This window comes from Thunnus thynnus, chromosome 8 (genome assembly GCF_963924715.1).
Source record: "Thunnus thynnus chromosome 8, fThuThy2.1, whole genome shotgun sequence".
Classification (NCBI taxonomy): Eukaryota; Metazoa; Chordata; class Actinopteri; order Scombriformes; family Scombridae; genus Thunnus; species Thunnus thynnus.
This window is the reverse complement of record NC_089524.1, coordinates 17,820,132-17,838,630: the sequence shown is the minus strand read 5'-3', so window position 1 is coordinate 17,838,630 and position 18,499 is coordinate 17,820,132. Positions and strand designations below refer to the sequence as shown.

Below are 18,499 nucleotides of genomic sequence, written 5' to 3'. Positions count from 1 at the left end.
GTTATTGAAGTTACACAGCCAGTTAAACATTTTAGTTTTAGCTTTCTTCTATCAGCAACAAGCTTAAAGCACCTGAGGATCAAACATCAGACACCAAAAAACAAAACTCGGGTACAAAACAGCCATGTTGAAAAGATAATAAAAGAATAAAAAACAAACATAAATTTTCAGTCACTTAAAGTCATTTTTCATTTACTCTCCTGAAACATTTGCCAGAGCAGAATCCATTTGTCCCAGCATAGAAATGCCAGACAACAGTTTACAGTATTGTTCATACTGAACTAGATGGAGCTACTTTGAACTTGTGGTTTGTCCCGTGTGGTATTTCGAAAGCCCAGAGAGGCCACAGGTCCAGGATGAGATGACTGGCTCTTCTTCTGGGCCAGCTCAGCCTTCAGCGCCCTCAGCTCTGTGGCTGCCTGTTTCCTCAACTACACAGCCATTCATGGAAAAATAACATGGTAAGTGAATGTAGTATATTCCACAACAAACACTGACCTACCCTCAAGTGCTCAGTGAGTGACGACTACTGTCCTCATGAAAAATAATGTTCAAATATCTCTTTACCAACTAATTCATCAGCCGTTTTTTTTTTTTAATTTTTATCTTTGGTTATTAAAACATTTTGATCTTACTTTGATCTCTGTTACCAGCTTCATCTTGGCATCCTCTACCTTCCTCTTCAGGTTGTCAATCTCATGGCTCTCTGTCATGATCTGAATGATGAGCTCATTCTGAAAACACATAATCTTACATTCAGTTATTCTGTGAATTCTGTGGTTTAAGATGAGAAAAAAACTTGCAGAAAATAGTTTGTACAATGCTTGATATGTGTTTATTGACTACACTATCATTCATGCTGAAGAAACAAGCTATTCATCACACAATTGACAATTCAAAATATCACTCAGTGATACAAACGTTATACGTTTTTGGTAACTATATAAAAATGAGGCTCCATCTATTACAGAGTAAAAAGCAGAAAAAGGTTAAGCAGTCATTGGAGAAATTATTTAACCAGACATACTTTCCCTACCTTGTAATATAGACAGTACATATAATAACTAATAATTAGATTTTACCTTTATAGAAGATCGGCCCTGCCTTCTTGGCTTGCCTCTGTTGTCTCTGGCGTGGAGCTGGTGCAAGAGTTTGTTGTAAAATGTCTCCAAGTCTTGCCGTACATTTCTCAGATTGTCCTCCAGTGGTGCTGTGGCCTTCTTGGTGTCAAAATATTTCTTTTTCCAACTGTCACGTGCTTTAAGATCATGGGGAAGAAAAGAGCAGCCACAAAATTCAGTTAGTTGTGCCAACTTTGACCTTTTTTGTGCACTGTGATATAGGAATGGGGATTCATCAGGGGTCCTTCTGCTATCCAAACTGAGCTACCAGTCAGAGGTTTTGCACTAGAATAATTAAGTCTAAAGGGTGTTTAAGAACTCTATATCATTACTGTCATGTGAAACTGTCCAAAAATATAAACTTTTGGTTAAACAAGTTAAACCAACAGGCACTCTAAATTTATCCAAAGTGATTTGGAAGGTGACTAAAGCTAATTTTGGCTGCAATATTTGAAAATCTTAAGGCAGCACTATCAGGAACAATTTACAAAAGGGGTTCTTCATTGACTGTTAAATGTGTTCACACCTTGCTGGGAAATTGAAGAACTTCTGATTATTCAACATTTTTAACATAACATTTTGCTTTTTATTGTACAGTATTTTTTTGCCCACCTTGGTTCCTGCGGTGTCTGTTCTGGGCCAACAGGTCTTTCCCCTTTCTTAACAACTCTTGCCTCGTCCACTCCAGCTGTTTTCTCTCCTCTCTCACCAGCTTGATTTCCTCGATTAGTTCCTCTCCTTGCAGAGACAAACTGTGTCAGTTGCATTCAAAAACAATGATTATTTATCCTGGGTATCTGTGACAAAGTGACAGCTTACTGTTTGTCTGAAAGATAGGAGAGGCAGCAGATTTCTGTGCAGCCGAGGCCAGGTCTAGACCCGGAGGTGGAGAAGTACACCGAACAGGCCGAGACAACACAGCCAGACTTTCTGTCACCTTAAAAACAGGCAATAAATACAACATTCATCTGAATAGATTTTCATGGACTTGCTGGATTCATGTTCTTTGTTCACCTCAAATACCTCAAACACTCCACCGGACCCACCTGCTGGCAGTGGAATTTGAACTAATCACTACACCAAATAACTTGCAAGAAACTGATCAATCCCTGCTCGTTTTAAAGGCCCTGTGTAAAACTTTGCAGAACAACCTTTCTTGAAGGTTAACGTTGACGAGAAAAGGCTGGAGTAGACATGCTGAGATCTGTTAAAGAATGCTGACACATACAGATGTAATGTAATGTCTTATATTACCTCATTTGTTGGTTTATTCCTGGTAGATTTAAATGTGTGTGCATCTTTTGATTTCCCAAGCCTGCAAACAGACACTGTTATAATTAGTTGTCATATTATTCACTGTGGAGAACAACTATGGTGCACAGTAAAGCTTCAGCTCTGTGTTCTGGCTACACAGTACCCGTCTGTGAGGGACAAGCCTGAATCTCTGTCCTCCAGGGACTCGGCTACTCCTGAATCTCTGGCCGCTCTGTTTGGTCTGTGGTAGTGTGTCTTCTTTCTGCTGCTCTCTTCTTCCTTTGGCAACTCTTTCACTCGAGCTGCATCAGCTTCACACAGTCGTAAAGCTGTGGTTATAAAGCAAATAAAGAGCTTAGTATCATCATAAGAGATTTTGAAGATTTGTTTTTAAAAATGCTAAAAAATCCACTGTGAAGAGGCTGGGTGGAAGATGCAACATTTTCCACTGATGTACCAAATCATACAATGCCAGTATCATTTTGAAGCTAAAATATAGACCTTTTTCCCATAAAACAAATAAAATCATGCATATATAACTTACATAAACACCAGTTTGTGTTTGTATTCCTATCTAAGACCCTCTGTTACCTTAAATTGTCTATTAGGACATTTGGTAAAATGATAATTGCACTGAATTGCTATTTCATTTTCACATTTCAAATTTTTTTGTGCTTGGGTGTAGCTGTTGGCTGGAGGCCTCCAAACAAGTGCAAGAATGGCTGTGTTAGCAATTTGCTCCTTCATCACATGTGATAACTGCACAGCTCATCAAGATGAATGATAAATGTCTGAGCAGGAACTTGTACAACTAAACTGCATAATTCATTCCTTGCCTCAGTGCACGAGTATTTAGTTTTTACCTTTATTCTGTGAAACGGGCAGCGCTGCCCTTTGATTGTGTGACTTTCTCGGGCAATGCTCCTGCTCTCCCCAGTCAGGCTTGGTGGAGGAGAGAACCTCCGCTTCATTTTCTCCCTCTGCCTCCAAAGAGCTGTAGCTTCGCTCCTCCTCCTCCTCCTCCCCCTCCTCCTCATCATCTTCTTCTTCTTCTTCTTCCTTCTCGTCCTCCTCTTCCAGGCTGGGGGTGGGAGGTGGTTGATGGGAACACTGGGTGATATGCGGGAATTTAACAGGCTCCTTTGTCCTTGCTGGCAGGCCGCACGTCTTGGGAGGGTAATATGTCTGGTGGTCTGAGGAGCTGCTGCTGGTGTCTGGGGTGAGAGACTGGGAGTAAACACTGCTGTCGTTCTCCACAGCAGGCAGCAGGTAAAGCTCCGGCTGCGCGGCCTGCCGACAAGAGACAGCAACACATTACCAGTACTGACAACTGAAGATATCTAATAAACAAAGAACATTTGCAAGAATTTAACTGAAATTCAGAACAATATGTTGGGACAAAGTTAAAGCTAATAGTGACACAAGTAGAGGATGAACACGGCAAAAACATACATTTGTAATCCAACTGCTGTGACTGAGAGCACGACAGTGTATTTGGGTTTTTAGACATTTTAAAAAACCTGAAATACTATTCTTCATTATATAAGATCTCACTAAAAATGTAAGACAATGTAATAACATTGTAACTGATTTTTTTGTCAGTGATATGTACGTATGAAACCGTGCCTAAGAGACACTTGTCAACTTTAGGAAAATAAAAGTTCAGTGCAAATATGGAATCTGGATTCTACATACATACGGTGGAGCGAATGTTTTCACTTTTAGATCCCTCTCCTGTTTGCTTTTGACCTGTAACACCAGAGAAAATGTGGTTGTTGTAAGAAGCAAGGCAGTAAAAACTGTGCTTTCTCTCTCTCACACACACATACAAGCTTTACATCCTTTAGTGTAGCCTGCTTGAATAGTGAACTTGTTAATCAAACTGTCGGCATTGTTTCTCTCTACTGTCTTGCCTGGTGAAACACAACCAGCTATAGAAAACAGCACTAAACAGCCAGCTGCACTCACCAGAGCCAAACTGCGCCCCACACATTTCAGGAAGGAGAATTTGTCGATGCTCCTTTCGGCTCCAAGAAGAGCTCCCAGCTCACTCCTCAGAGTTTTCAAGGTGATATCAGGATGAACCCTAACAACAAGATTTTAGATAACTGAACTGTCGGACCAATCACAGTCTAAATACTGAAAATGATAAGTATACAGTTGAATAATAGGTAAATAACACTGAATGTGTCTGACAGCTGTGGTTACTTTGCAGATTAAGACTGTTCATGTTTAATATAGAAAAAGTTCATATGATGCATTTCTATAGTCGTAACAAGCCAATAAACCAGTATATAACACAACCTTGACCAGCAATACATTACTTTGCTTACATGTTGCAACGATAACACTCCTTTGCTTTTACTAAAATGTATGAACACTGAGATCTGCAAGTCTTAAATTCGGTCTTTTAGCCATCTGTTCACGATGAAGATGTGTAACCTTTGCATGTATGCAGCTACATTACAATTCAGTACAAATTCTTGCCATCCTCTGAGTTTGATATGAATAAATTCAAACGTTTCCAGTAGTTTCACCTGATGAAGCCAGCAGATATGAAGCTCTCTATGGCTTCAGCGGGGACTTTATTCAGCTTTACATTCCACTGGTCATCTGGCACATAAAGCACATGAAGCTCCACAAACTAAACACATGAAAAACATTTGGAAAAAAAAAATCTGACAACTTGAAAATGACTGCAAATGTTTGCTTCATAAAAATCCCAGTAGTAAACAAATTTGTCTTCTGTGATGCATACATTTTCTCACCTTACAACTGGTCGGTCTTCTATCCTCAGGATATCTCACTGACTCACACGAAAGCTCCATTATTATCAGTCCAGTTCAGCATACGAAGAAGCGGAGAGAAGCAGATTCCCGTTACGTTTATTTGCAGGAGGCCTTGTTTTTTTTGTTTTTTGTTTTTTTGTTTTGCCTGGTGAAGGCGGTACTGCTAAGTAACAATCTCGTGTAATCAGACACAGTCAGTCGGCCAGTGGAGTTTCTTTTATGAGAGTGCCAGCACTGGTTGCTCTGGTGCTGATGATGACAACTGCTGCAGGAAGAAGGCGCTTATCTCATCAACTGGCATTTAATTAATTTGATTGGTTATGCAGTTATAATAGTTTTTTTTACCCTTAAGAAGTAATGCGTGTTTTGTTTTGTCTTAGTTTTTACCCCACAGTGTGAAAGTTACAACTGGCTTTTTTCTTTTACATTTTCTTGCTTTAAAAAATTTGAAATGAAGGAATTGCCTATTGTAAATACATTTGTTGCGTTTTATTTCGTAGTATATTGTATACAAATTAATGCTACTTAATTAAATTCACCTATTTTATTGATAACAGTCACGATTTTATCTCGATTTCAGAGACCACTTGTCACATGGTACAGTGTGTTGTCACATTTTCACCACTAGAGGCCGCAATTTCTATTCAGTGATGTAACGTTCATGTACTCTGGCAGTTGTAATTCTGTAAGACGAGAATTGTTTTTCTAGTTATTTTCCTTTTCTTTTTTGTTTTTCCTCTCCGAAACTCAGTCGTGTTTCCGATGTGAATTACAGAGTGGAAGAGACCACATAAACTACATCGGCAAAACAGATATAGAAGACACATTTCGGCAAATAAAATAACCAAATTATGAGCTATGTTAAAGCTATGCTTTTCCCCCGTACTACTCTGAGTTTATGGGGTAAGTGATTGAGTTAATTTCCGAGCTAAAATAGGCTACTTTCATTAATAAGTAAGCGTTATCATTTGGCGCCTTTTCCATAGAAAATAACGTTCAAAAACAGTTCATAGTTGAACTTTCGAGTTTACGGGCATCCCATGAAGGCAACGATGGCGGACACTCCTTTAAATAAAACCGGAAACTCCGCGTAAAGGAAGAAGTAGTTAGCTGGCTAATTATTTGTAAAAGTTTAATACTCATCGCTATTAAGACTAAAGTCTCTCAAAACCACAAGAATGTCGGGATCATCCAACATCGTAGCGATGAAGAAAATCGTCCAACAGTTGCGCCTTGAAGCGGGCATAAACAGAGTTAAGGTAACGGTTGGGATCGTTACGGTTACTCTTTCAGGGCGTGTGTTGTTTCTCGGGCATTTGTCGCCGGTTTCGTTCTTTTAGCTTAATAACACAGCTGTCACCCAGGGGTTCTGCTCTACACTGAAAATACACTGTTTTCTGTACGTTAACGTCACGGTTGTCCTGGGCTCTGTTGTCTCTCCACAGGTGTCGCAGGCCGCGGCGGACCTGCAGCAGTTCTGCCTCCAGAACGCCCAGCAGGACCCTCTGCTCACCGGCATGTCGTCCAGCAACAACCCGTTCAGACCGCAGAAAGTCTGCTCTTTCCTATAGCGCCGACATACTGACCGCCTTCCTCTGTGAGTACCACAGAAGTTATCATTCTCAAAATGTGCTCTATTTATTTCATTCTACTACATACTCCGACCATTTTTAACCTCGACCCCCTTTTTCCACACTGGTTTTCAATCACACTGATCAATAAGTCAACATACTGCGCACATATTCACTGTGTACACTGCTACTTAACATCTAAAACGTTTGTATCATTAAATCACTTTTACTATTTACAAAAACCCTTTCCTCTAGTTTGATAGTGAAATACTCAATCTAACCTAACATGTTTATGGCTGTATCACTTTATACACATTTCCCTAGAATTCATTATACATTTGAAAACGTTTAGATCTTGACTAGAACTTAAAGTAGTATTGACAGTTTCAACAATGTTTGACTGCAAGACATGAAGTTTTAAAATAACACCTACTGATGAATCTGGCAGAGTCAAGAGGCAGAAACAGGAGCAGCTCCATTTATCTTCCCATCAATATTTGGCCAGATTTTTATTTTTTTTCTAGGCATGTCACTTAACTTTCAAATTAACTCCTAATTAAAATGAGAAATCTTCATGGGAGGGGGAGGAACGGCAAAGAAACGGTTAAAGATGTATTCCAACATCCTTGTTTCTGTTTTGCAGCCACATTATCTGTGGAACCTGGAGAAAAAAATGAGCCAGGCAGATTAAATTTTCTGCTGTACAACTGGATTCTATTTTTTATAAGTTGTAACTTTGAGATGACTTATGTACTGTAAAATGCTGTGCAATCACAAAAACAAATGCATGTAACATTTCCACAGGTTTTGGACAATGCAGTGCCTTGTGGACCTGGGCTGCAGGACCTGCACCATGGACTGGAATCGCCTCAGGAGTGTTAGGGAATATGGGGACATACAACTAACTTAACTGTTTTTTTTATTTTTACCTCTGTAAAACGTCATGAGGACACATTTCCAGGTGCTGATGTAGCACTAAAAATGTCTTAACTGACTTGTGTAGAATTAACTAACGATATCACACACACACACACCCACACTCACATGTGCCTTTTTGAATTGTACATTTTTCATGCCTGATTGCGAGAATAAATAAATGTTATTTCCACATTTTAAACTTGCAGCCATGTTTTATTAAAATGAGAATATACACATTTAGACACTCATCCGTAATCATTTTTGAAAATCCTGTCATACAAAAGCAGCTGCACTGTAGATACAATTTGAACCATTTACTTAGCTACTGTTGCTGCTCCTTTTGTCATTTACACAGGTCAGGATGCAGCAGATGTGTGTGTCTGCATGCTCAACAGACCGATATTAGTAACTGTATGTTCAATATGATGAATAGGAAGAGCACAATCTGATTTTCAGATCCATTTTGGGCTACATCCATAGAGATACAATTGATAGAAACTGCACATCTGTCAATACAATTTACACACAAGCATGCAGGTCAGCGTTTTCAAGTCCACAGGATTCATGTGGAGTGCCTTTATGTCCCATCTCTGGTGTCTCCCAGCTGATAGAAAAGTCTCCAGTGTGGGCTACAGGCTCCAATCCTCAGCTGAACCTTCAGCCCTGACGTGCCCATAAAATATGTCAAAAGATTAAGGGTGGAGCTAGATAAGTACTGGAAATACAGGTTTATAAAAGTCATTTTCAGGAAAAATGTGAATATGTAGCAACACAGTTGAGTAAAAATCCAGTTGTCTCTGTCAAATTTGTAATTGTGCTGAGAGAACAAGTGTAACTGTTGCCACTAGTCGTCCACAAAGAATCTGCAACATCCACTATGAAGTCCATTTGTGTAAAGCCACAAACAGCTGGAAGATGTTGGATAACAGATGAGGTTGCCTTGTCCAACCGCAAAAGCTGGCGGTTGTTCTGCATTCAGAGCTGGAACTTCCGTCTGCAGGCATCCATCTCATGGCGCTGGGAACACAAAAAGACAATTTATAAATTTTACAAAAAAAAGTCTGAAACATTACACCAATATCAAGTCACATTTAACAAGTACTTTTAACATGTTGCTAAAGTTAACTGCAATCATTTTTGAACGGCTGAAAAGCGTGGCAAATTTAGGAAAATGTCAAAAGTGTGTCCACTGCACATGTGGCATGACGAGAGTTTTATTGGAAACTACCACATGCTGAAAAACTGTCTTTATATTGTTCTGATATTAACTCCATTAATTCCATCATCGTAGCTCTTCTGCCAGCTCAAAGAGAAGCATCAGTGCTGACAGACTCACCTTCAGGACCCACTCGTACTCGCCGAACTTTGAGTCGAAGGTGCCTTTCTGTAGAGAGCGGAGTTTGAGGGTGAAGCGAGGTCCCAGCTCCTGAATGCCAACTTTCTTCTCATTCTTGAAGATGTACCTTTAGATATGCAAAAAAAAAAAATTGTTTGTTTGGACTTCTAAATTCAAGATAAACTTTCTTGAAAAACGTGTGCAAAAGGAGGGTTATATCAGTTCGCATCATGTCCAGGTTCAGTCACACTTTGCAGCAGAAATGCTCACCTGTGGAATCTGAAAAAGATGAAGTCTCTCTGGTTGTGGAAGGTGGCGACCTGCCGGCCCACAAACTGAGGGTCTTGTGGAAAAAGGGCAGCTAAAAGCCGGCCGATGCTGTGGCCCAGACGTGTGGAGAAGTTGTTTAGGATCACCTCTGGAGAGTGTTCAGTTGGATCCTTACCTCGTCTCTACAGACAAAAAAAAATGATAAAATTATGTCGGGAAATCCAGCTACTCTGAGGGATGCAAATAGTGGTTTGATAAATAAAAGCAATGATTGGTTGCTATGCTCATCCAAGACTTGGTTCCAGAGCAAGACAACTTGAGAAATACTGTCAAGAATGCTATAACATTTAGCACAGCTGATCATAAATACATCTAGAGTGATGACAGTGTGCAAATCAGCAACTTCACTATGAAAGCTGGATTTCTCAGCCACTGCGTGCGGCTGTTTGTGGTCAGAAAAAAGTACCAGCACGTAAGCTGACACAAAAATGCTGAATTATCTATTTCTAGATGTGTTGAATACATGAAGTACATCACAACATGAACTAAGACAGCTTAGGAGTTCTTCAGAAGCTATTCGTGTCTCCCCACTTTCCACTTTTTGAGCTAAACCACACAAAGTACAGCATGGACCTACATTATCTCTTTATCAGCTCAGATTTAGAGAGATGTCGTATAAACTCATTATTGTTATTATTATTATGTTATTACTTATTTCCACCTTACTACAAAGACAGATAAAAATTAACAGGGAAAAATGTTTGGATTTATCTACTTGCCTTTAGCTCCTTACGTAGTCGAACACTGCTGATCTTGAAGTGAGCAGTCGGCCCGTCGGGTAGGTGACAGAGAACCATACCATCTTAAAAGTCACAGTTAAGGAGGCTGATATTACACTGTACAGTCCAAATGGAAAACATGGACCTTCATCTTTCATCCACTGAGGTTTTATCTCTGAGTCTCTGAAAGAATGTGAGTCTTAAAGTTTGGTAAAAAGTATCAAAATGTCATGTTTTAAGCAGAATTCTCATTCATGATCAAAATTACAGCAATGGAATAAATTGTGGATAATATGAAGCATATGAGCTCTATGTATCATCCTTTCACGCCCCTGACACAGGTGTCTTTGAGGATACTGGGTATTTTGCGGTCCTCGTTGATCACCATGAGGTACGTGAAGTTCCTGGCGACGCACTGGGGAATGACCCTCTTCAGGGCCAGACCTCTTCTGTAGTACACGTGTGCGTTTGGGATTACTGTGGCCAGCTGCTCGCAAAACCTCACCGTCCTCTGCAAGAAAGGACAAAAACTATAAATTCTTTCTAAATCTAAAAAAAAAAAAGCTTTCATGCATAAACCATCATATCAAGTAAAAAGACAAAGTGTGGCAGAAATAAAGAAAACAAATGGACCATTATAATTTAAACAGATCTAAAGTAATTTCCTGCATGTTTGCTGATATCCAACATTATTAAGCTGATAGATTCTGTCAAGTGATAAAGACACATATAGTCGAGCAGCAGCCACTCACCCCTCTGGGTCTGTCTGATGTCGTGATGAGCACTTTGGGGTTTGTCAGTCCATTAAAGTAAGCAGAAAATTCATCTGTTCCCTCATCAAAAGCCACCTGTTAATGACAGAAAAACACACAGATGAACACAAATTCATCACAGATATTACCTGAGATAGTCTGATCTCAGCCAAAAACGGCCGTACCTCTTCATCTTCTGGGTCGACTATGGTTTCGTCGTACACCCTCTGGTTTTCTATCGTCTTGGGGACTTCTTTTGGTGGAGCCTACATTAGGAACGGAATAAAATAAAAACATGAATGTCAAACATAAATGCTGTTACCTTGTTTAAACGTAAAAAAAACAAACAAACAATCTATTCATATGACCCCACATAGTAAATGTGAGTCTGACTGTTAATGGCAACATTTGGGACAAGATACCAAGAAAAAAACCTCACCTTGTCACCTAAAGCTTCTCTTTCTTTTTTCTTCTTTTTCTTGAGCTGCATCTTTTGCTGAAATATGAAGACAGACAAAATATTAACATCACAACTCCAAGAGAGTTTACATTTACTGTAGTACTGAGAGTTAAATCTCTTTTTGTTTTGTTTAATCACTTACTCAGTATTTTATAAGCTGATCATATGTATTGTTTTTAAAACCATCATATGTAAAGGAACCATAGTTTTCAGATAAGTGTAGTGGAGTAAGAAGTACATTAATTGTCTCTGCAATGTAGCAGAGTATAAAAAGTAGCATAACATTGAAATAATCAAGTACAAAATTACCTTAACATTGTACTTAAGTACAATTTTTGAGAAAACGTACTTAGTTACTTTCAACCATTGATAAGTGTGGACTGAGTAATAGAAAAACACTCAGTATTACACAATACAATACAATTCAACAGCACCAAAAAACAGCCTCCAAAATGACCAAAAAGTTGAATCAACACTTTTAAAACAATTTCAACAAAACCTGCACTTTATATCCTTGATGAATATGGGATTTGTTTCAGGTTTCTGTATAAACCTGCACGAGTTTTATCTGGATGTAACAAACAAAGTATTGTTTACTTGCTAATGTCATCTCTACATATTGTGAATGTGTATCACCTTTCTTTTCTCCTGCTTCAGTTTCATGAACATGAGGTGTCTCCGCTGTTTGTTCTTGATTTCAGACACACTGAAGGTGGGGGGGAAGGCAGCTTCAGCTGACTCGCTCTTCTCCATCTTCTCCTCTTTCTGCTCGACACCGCTGCTCTCTGCATCTTCTGCTGTCTTCTTCTTTGTCTTCTTGTTCTTCTTTTTCTTACCTTTGCTGTCTGTCTGGGTCACGGGGACCTCTTTGATATCCATCTTGTGTCAGACGTCTGTTTTGGCAGATATTTTCACGTGTGCTGCTGCTTCTTTGCTCATGTGCTCACATCCGGGTTATAAAGGAAGTGACTGATTTTGGGTCGTCGGTGGGAATGTGTGACACCTAGTGGTGAGGAGGCGATAGAGAGGGAACAGATATCCGGGACAATTTTCAAAGTTTGTCTTGAAACAAGGGTCAGGTCCCAAATGAACATTGAAATACGTTTTTCTTGCCATAATCATTCCTCTTGTTCATAATACTCTTACAATGTAAGTGATAGGGTCTAAAATCCAAAGTCCTCCTTCTATGCAAAATGTATTTAAAAGTTTAGCTAAGTAAGCTAATATGAAGCTTCAGCCGTCCTAATTAGTCAAATCAAGTAGATATCTTTCAAAATTACAGTCTTTTTAGTGCACCAGTGAAAAACTTGTTTGCTTATTTATTTCTTCACTTGAATGTTGGACCCTCACAGAATTATTTATGTACGTAAGAACATTTGAGAAGGTAATTTAACTTTTTTGTGGAAAGAAAACATATAAGACAAGAACCTATATGACCACGGTAACCCAGTGCAAAGAGGCTAACAAGTAATTCAGATAATATCAATAATGTCAGACACTAAACCGATTCATGGCTAATAGTACATGGGCCAAATATTTATAAGAAAACCACAGTTTGACTTGGTTAAGATGATCACTTTTGCCTAGAAATTTTAAGTGGTTAAAGTTGATTCATCATCTTCTCATCTAATTTTCTCTAATACTGTTAACACTGAGCTGAGAGAGAGGGTGAATTGAACAAAAAGAAAAACACATACACCGCTGAGTTCCCATCTGTTGGCGCTCTTATCCATGCACAGATACAACAAACCGTCATCATTTGCAAGTTGTATATTGTCCTGTTTATCATATATTTAAATGAAAATAGCTTAAACAGCAAGAATATAGCATATCAATATACGCATTTTATGTCATAATAGTTAAAACAACAAAAATATATCTTTTTATTCTACTATCATTATTTTAGCATCATTTTTAACCCTGTAAACTTTTTACTTGCAAACTTCACCATCTCTGTGTTTCTGTTCTTACTGTGAGATCTTCGCAGTCAACTAACTGCACATCCCTTTTTGCAAGAAGATGCTTTTGTCACCTTTCACTGTTGAAATTGAAAGCCACAGCTCTCACATTTCATCTGCTTCCTTGTTACTCTCTCAAAACCCTCTCTCTATACTGCAAACGATTGATTGATTGTGAGCCTGACACCATAAATAAGCAGGGGACAACTTAATTTTGTTGCACAGTAGTTATTGTTATTGTTCTAACTGTATGCTTGTATCAAGTCTGCAGCTTTTGATAGATATATAAATGTGTCTAATCCTTGAGATGGCGAGCGAAGTTTATTTCAAAAACACAAAATCGCTGCATATTATCAGGACTCCAGCCTACTGATCTGATCTGTGATACATAGTGGGGCAAATATTTATAGGGTACCAGAGAGATGAACATTGCTTTTTGTTAACATTTCAGTTTTAAGAAGTTAATGTTGATTTATTATCCTCTGATAATGCTGGTAGTGGAACTTGTTGCTCTCATTTTCTCAAACACTGAACGGACTCAGAAAGTGAATTGTTTATTAATAGAGACAGACATGGAATTTGTAGTTTAATATTGATTCAGTATAATCACTTGTTTTCATTTTTCACCTGAAGACATGATTTTGAAAACAAAAAACACACAAATCATACATACAGAAAAAACACATCATACAGGAAACAGAAGATAACATACAACAAAACACGATTTATAAAAATCAAGTCAAACCTGCAACAATTTTAAGTCTGGATATATAATAGATTAGTCGGTTTTTGGACATAATAGTAAGTTCCAGTCTTGTCTTTTAGTTTTTGGTAGCTTCACATTTTGTTATATTTCAACTGAGATGTGTGCCTTTAAAGTTCTCTATGTTGAGCATCAGAATTTGGACGTTCACGTTTACACTGTTTATACTTTGAGATCATTGCATCGAAAGCTTTCCCGACTGCAACGTCATTAGTGCATATTGCACCTCCACCTCTGTCCATCTGACTCTCTTCTCTGTTCATGTCAGCAATGCAGGCCCAGCCGCCACCAGAGGTCACACACCACTTGGAGTGATCCACAGTATCACTGAAGGGCTTCCTCCCAGGGACCTTTACTTCCGTCACATTGTACACACTATGAGGGATGCTGGTGCTGCAGTTGGAAGGCAGAGGGCGACGCATCTTCCCCCAGCTCTTGACATACAGATCCTGCTCCAAGTAGTTTACAATAAGGCCAGAATAAAGGTCTACAGAAGAATGGGAAACAAAACAGAACACAGTACTATTAACAATGATGCCTGTACATTGGGAACATTTCATACACACATTACAAAACTGCAAACAAAACAAAAAGACAGACATATACAGGGCATGTTTTCTTGTTTTCAAGAGACAACATGACAGCCAATCACACTCATGTTCCAAATCTTACTCTGCTGAAAAAAAGTCTGATTTATCATCAACCTAACATTAAATTTGTGTAAAAACCTTGTTTTCACTCCATATATATATATATGTCCTAAACACTTACCATCCCCAAAACGTTTGTATTTTGCAAAAGTGGAGAAATTACGTCCTTCCATTGAAGTCAGCGTTGTCACATGAAACCAGGGTTCCTTCTTTGGGTAGCAGCTTCGCTGAGCAACACATCGCAAGTCATTGTGAAAGGTTGTGGGGATGTCAGAGTCGTATGAATAAGCATGAATGTACATAAGCTGCAATCCTGAGAATTTAGAAAGACATTTTTATTGTATCATCATTGCTTTTGTAAATACGTTTAAAAAAATGATGCATTAATCATTGGCATTAACTCACCTATCTTTTTAAATTCATCATAGGAGTAAGTCACACAGATAAATGTTTGAGCGTTGACGTTTCCACTGTTTGGCCAGAAGTCTCTGCTGCCATATGTTGGAAATTTAGGTGTACTGTGTGAAAGCCAAACTCCAGTTTGTCTGTCTAACATCACAACCCCTTCGGGAAGTAAAAAAAGTGAAAACAGCAGAAATAGAACTTATTACATTGTGATGTTCTTGACTTTGAAAGCAATAAATTAGAACATCGATGCGCTCACCTTTGCTGTGGCCAAATGATGAAGGGGCTGCATATTTAGAATTCGCAGGTTGATCATTATAGAGCATGAATCCAAAACCTTCTGTCTACAAAAAACACAACAAGGAGCTCTGAATCAGTGTCCTAATTAAACATTGTGCCATGCAAGAGACACACACACATCCTTTAATATGTCACCTTTCTGTCATAGAAGTCAAGAAGAGGTTTCAGGGTGTTTGCCAGGGTGCCAGATTTACTGTTGATTTTCTCTCTGCTGAATACCCATCCGTTGGTGCTCTCATCCATGTACGCATATGACAAACCATCATCATTCATAGGAGGCAACTTGTATAAAATATACCTAATGACATGGAGATAAATGTATGCTATTATGTATTGAGCTGAAACTTAATAGTATAAATTGCCACAACTCAAAATTTCCACCAACCAGTCCACCTCGTCTCCGTTGTCATTTCTGCATTTCACGTCTGACTCACACCCATGAAAAAGGACCCCAACAATTAGGAGGAATCTCATAATTGTTCTCTGAAACAATAAAAAATGATAATATCACATTATAATAGAAAAACATTGACAGGAGTCATTCCAGTCCTGTGTTTTAATTGCATATTAAACACCAGTTGATGGTCTGGTATAATATATATTACATTTTTATGTGAATAGACAAGACAAGTAAAGAATCTTATCATAAAAATTTATAAACACACACACACACACACACACACACACACACACACACACACACACACACACACACACACACACACACACACACACACACACAATAAGGGACACCTAAACCAATTCCATGTTAACTCAGCAAACTCCATTTGCTGACAAAATCTGTGAGGTGTGTTTGAAAGCTCCAGAAATAGCTTGTAAGTGGACCTTGAGTTAAGATTATTTTGACAAGCTGCTGTTCCCAAGGTCAAAAATGAACTTGCTCCAAGATTTGAAGTCATTTTAATTTAGCAATTTGACAGAACAAGCTTTACAATTTTTACACATTCTGAAAATTACACAACTGAACCATATTTAGTACAGTTAAAGGAAAAAACAACATTAAGTGTTGAAATGCCAGAACAGTTTCATTGCTCCGTGACGAGGCGGAGAGAGATGCAACAAAATTCTCTCCAGCTGTTGAGGTTAATAGTTGGCAGCTTAACCCCTAAACTAACAGAGGATTGTGATAATGGCATCCCCATTATGTACAAGTGTCTTGAACTCTATCTTCCAAAAGGTATTCCCTCATTTGGTGTTTTGATTATGGCGGTGGAGAGCATTATATAATTCACACCATTTTCATACTTATCAAACCATTCAGTGACCCCTGGTGTCTGAATGGAAGTACTGTATCTGCATTTTTTCCTTATTTATTCAAGTTTTTCCTTTCTTTTGACACCCATCTACATGCATTTTTTTTAAAAAAAGGAAAATTAGAACTGAAATTTTTCAACTTTTAAGTATGGCACATTTCAGGGCTCTTGTAGGATTTTCAGTTTTTATGGTGGCGGAATGATGTTGAAAAAAAAGAAGAGGTATCAGAGGACGGTCAGAGTTCTGCATTCCTTTGAAACCACTTCCTGGACCTAAAAGATTGCATCCACCAATAGTGCAACACTACTGAACCAGCTCAGTTTCCCAGAGAATAGTAGGAAGTCAAAGCAACAGTCAACATTTGAATTAAATGGCTCTGTAGTCCTTTGCATCTAAAACATATGAAGCTCATCATATATTTACATTTAATATTTGTCATGCTGTGTAACAATCTACATATCTAGAAGTAGAGTGTACTATAATGTACATATACATGCAGTACTCTCATACAGAATACTGTGAATTTCAGCCATTGCTCTTTAAATTAAGCCATAAACAACCTGAACCAACATGCCAGTCAACACTTATTATTAAGATTATTTTTAGACATGTAAACATTTTACTTACATATCTATCCATCTCCATATCTCTTCACAGTCCACAGTACATCCCTTGTGCAAAGTTGCTTTTGTCATATGTCACTGTTAAATGTAACGTAACAGACACCCACTTCTGTCATATATCGTCTGCTTCCTTGTTCCTCACTCGAAATGTCCTCATAGATGATTCATTGATTAGCTGCCTGACATCAGAATGTTGATATGCCTGTTATGAACCTGGCTCACCGTACAGTATGAACCAGTTTGCTAATCTGTTTTAATGATATTGATAAGACAAGAGTTACTCTCTGAACTGTATGTTTCTACTATAACTTAAGGGTTACTGCACTTGATGGTAAATCTACTAATCTACAAAGACTTAAAACTATGGACATATTCTTTAAAATAATACTTTTTCAGTGATCAAGAAACAGTTTTAAATGTCTCCAAGGATAATCATTATGAAAGTGAAATGTTATTTGACAAATTTCTTGACACAATCTGTATTACTGCTCCCACCTGGCACTTCAAGGGCATTACAACCAATACAAAACATACCTTCACCGAAATGAAGCATCAAGGACCAGACAAAAACCAACAGGACAAATCAAAACTACAAGTACTCAAATTAAAAGTTCATTTTGTTAGACATGCAGAACATTTTTGTTCTCTTTGTCTCTGCTGGTCAAACCAGTTTTGGCATGTAGTCTATATGAAGATTGTATCTTGGAGGAGACACGACGCAAGGGTGTAATTACTGTTGATAACGATTCTGACAACAGCGGTTGTTGCTAAGTGGGCTCACATAGTAGCACTCCAAATCTGATGCCTCCATAGGTCAGGTAAACGATGGACACAACATTCAGGGACTAAAAGTTCCTTGAGTGCATTCATCCGTGTGTTTACATATGAAAAACCATAATGAATCATAAGGTGTGTGAACATTTGCAGACAGTGAAGGACGACCTCCAGGACTGAGATGTGGTGGCAGCACAGCCAGTGGGAGAGCTGCTTCACAGGCCCAAGAGTGTCAAAAGCTGAGAAAAGAAATGTCTGTACTACTATTAATACACACATAACACATAACATACACACACGCACACACATAAAATTTCTTGAAATACGATGATTTGTATTGGAAACATGAAAGAATCTTAACCTTTTGGCAGAATCTGGTTTGTTTTAGGAAAATGAGAATTAGGAGGCAATAATTGGTTAAATGCAGAGAGCAGTACAACTACAGAGGAAATACTGAACTTCCTCCATCAGTCCAACCACTGGGTGACACTGTTTACACAA

General features: G+C 38.5%; 4 protein-coding genes across 5 annotated transcripts; 1 reads left to right on the top strand and 3 right to left on the bottom strand.

The window, feature by feature from the left end:
* Positions 1-116: 116 nt before the first annotated feature.
* On the bottom strand, positions 117-6,187 carry spata1 (spermatogenesis associated 1). 2 transcript variants are annotated; one of them, XM_067596847.1, is made up of 12 exons: positions 5,144-6,187; positions 4,913-5,019; positions 4,344-4,461; positions 4,071-4,124; positions 3,239-3,665; positions 2,539-2,704; positions 2,376-2,436; positions 1,941-2,058; positions 1,734-1,859; positions 1,083-1,258; positions 636-734; positions 117-431 (listed from the first exon to the last, which is right to left on the bottom strand). In XM_067596847.1, exons 1-12 carry the CDS (start codon positions 5,201-5,203, stop codon positions 282-284), a joined length of 1,662 nt encoding a protein of 553 aa, XP_067452948.1. In that variant the 5' UTR covers positions 5,204-6,187; the 3' UTR covers positions 117-281. The 2 variants fall into 2 exon arrangements, with proteins under 2 accessions (XP_067452948.1, XP_067452949.1); XM_067596848.1 differs by lacking the exons at positions 4,913-5,019; positions 5,144-6,187 and having other exon boundaries at positions 4,075-4,124; positions 4,344-4,455.
* A 30-nt stretch (positions 6,188-6,217) lies between these two features.
* Positions 6,218-7,852, top strand: LOC137187725 (guanine nucleotide-binding protein G(I)/G(S)/G(O) subunit gamma-5). The gene is made up of 3 exons (XM_067596851.1): positions 6,218-6,423; positions 6,610-6,761; positions 7,540-7,852. The coding sequence occupies exons 1-2, from the start codon at positions 6,343-6,345 to the stop codon at positions 6,733-6,735; spliced, it is 207 nt and encodes a 68-aa protein (XP_067452952.1). The 5' UTR covers positions 6,218-6,342; the 3' UTR covers positions 6,736-6,761; positions 7,540-7,852.
* rpf1 (ribosome production factor 1 homolog) lies at positions 7,846-12,219 on the bottom strand. Its single transcript, XM_067596850.1, has 9 exons — positions 11,887-12,219; positions 11,230-11,286; positions 10,976-11,056; positions 10,791-10,886; positions 10,396-10,549; positions 10,039-10,121; positions 9,260-9,441; positions 8,990-9,116; positions 7,846-8,670 (listed from the first exon to the last, which is right to left on the bottom strand). Exons 1-9 carry the CDS (start codon positions 12,127-12,129, stop codon positions 8,629-8,631), a joined length of 1,065 nt encoding a protein of 354 aa, XP_067452951.1. The 5' UTR covers positions 12,130-12,219; the 3' UTR covers positions 7,846-8,628.
* Positions 12,220-13,766: 1,547 nt separating this feature from the next.
* On the bottom strand, positions 13,767-17,431 carry LOC137188441 (deoxyribonuclease-2-alpha-like). Its single transcript, XM_067598108.1, has 7 exons — positions 17,229-17,431; positions 15,712-15,809; positions 15,462-15,624; positions 15,286-15,370; positions 15,027-15,185; positions 14,743-14,934; positions 13,767-14,458 (listed from the first exon to the last, which is right to left on the bottom strand). Exons 1-7 carry the CDS (start codon positions 17,244-17,246, stop codon positions 14,082-14,084), a joined length of 1,092 nt encoding a protein of 363 aa, XP_067454209.1. The 5' UTR covers positions 17,247-17,431; the 3' UTR covers positions 13,767-14,081.
* Positions 17,432-18,499: the final 1,068 nt, after the last annotated feature.

Excerpts from the sequence above, each read along its gene's own strand:
- spata1 (XM_067596847.1), bottom strand. The coding sequence starts at position 5,203 with ATGGAGCTTTCGTGTGAGTCAGTGAGATATCCTGAGGATAGAAGACCG. Across the intron at positions 4,125-4,343 it reads TGGGGCGCAGTTTGGCTCTG|GTCAAAAGCAAACAGGAGAG; the intron begins GTGAGTGCAGCT and ends CTGGTGTTACAG. Across the intron at positions 2,059-2,375 it reads GGAATAAACCAACAAATGAG|GTGACAGAAAGTCTGGCTGT; the intron begins GTAATATAAGAC and ends CCTGTTTTTAAG.
- LOC137187725 (XM_067596851.1), top strand. The coding sequence starts at position 6,343 with ATGTCGGGATCATCCAACATCGTAGCGATGAAGAAAATCGTCCAACAG. Across the intron at positions 6,424-6,609 it reads CGGGCATAAACAGAGTTAAG|GTGTCGCAGGCCGCGGCGGA; the intron begins GTAACGGTTGGG and ends GTCTCTCCACAG.
- rpf1 (XM_067596850.1), bottom strand. The coding sequence starts at position 12,129 with ATGGATATCAAAGAGGTCCCCGTGACCCAGACAGACAGCAAAGGTAAG. Across the intron at positions 10,887-10,975 it reads TCGACCCAGAAGATGAAGAG|GTGGCTTTTGATGAGGGAAC; the intron begins GTACGGCCGTTT and ends TGTCATTAACAG. Across the intron at positions 9,442-10,038 it reads GACTACGTAAGGAGCTAAAG|AGACGAGGTAAGGATCCAAC; the intron begins GCAAGTAGATAA and ends TTTTGTCTGTAG.
- LOC137188441 (XM_067598108.1), bottom strand. Across the intron at positions 15,371-15,461 it reads TTGACTTCTATGACAGAAAG|ACAGAAGGTTTTGGATTCAT; the intron begins GTGACATATTAA and ends TGTTTTTTGTAG. Across the intron at positions 15,186-15,285 it reads ATCATTTGGCCACAGCAAAG|GGGTTGTGATGTTAGACAGA; the intron begins GTGAGCGCATCG and ends TACTTCCCGAAG.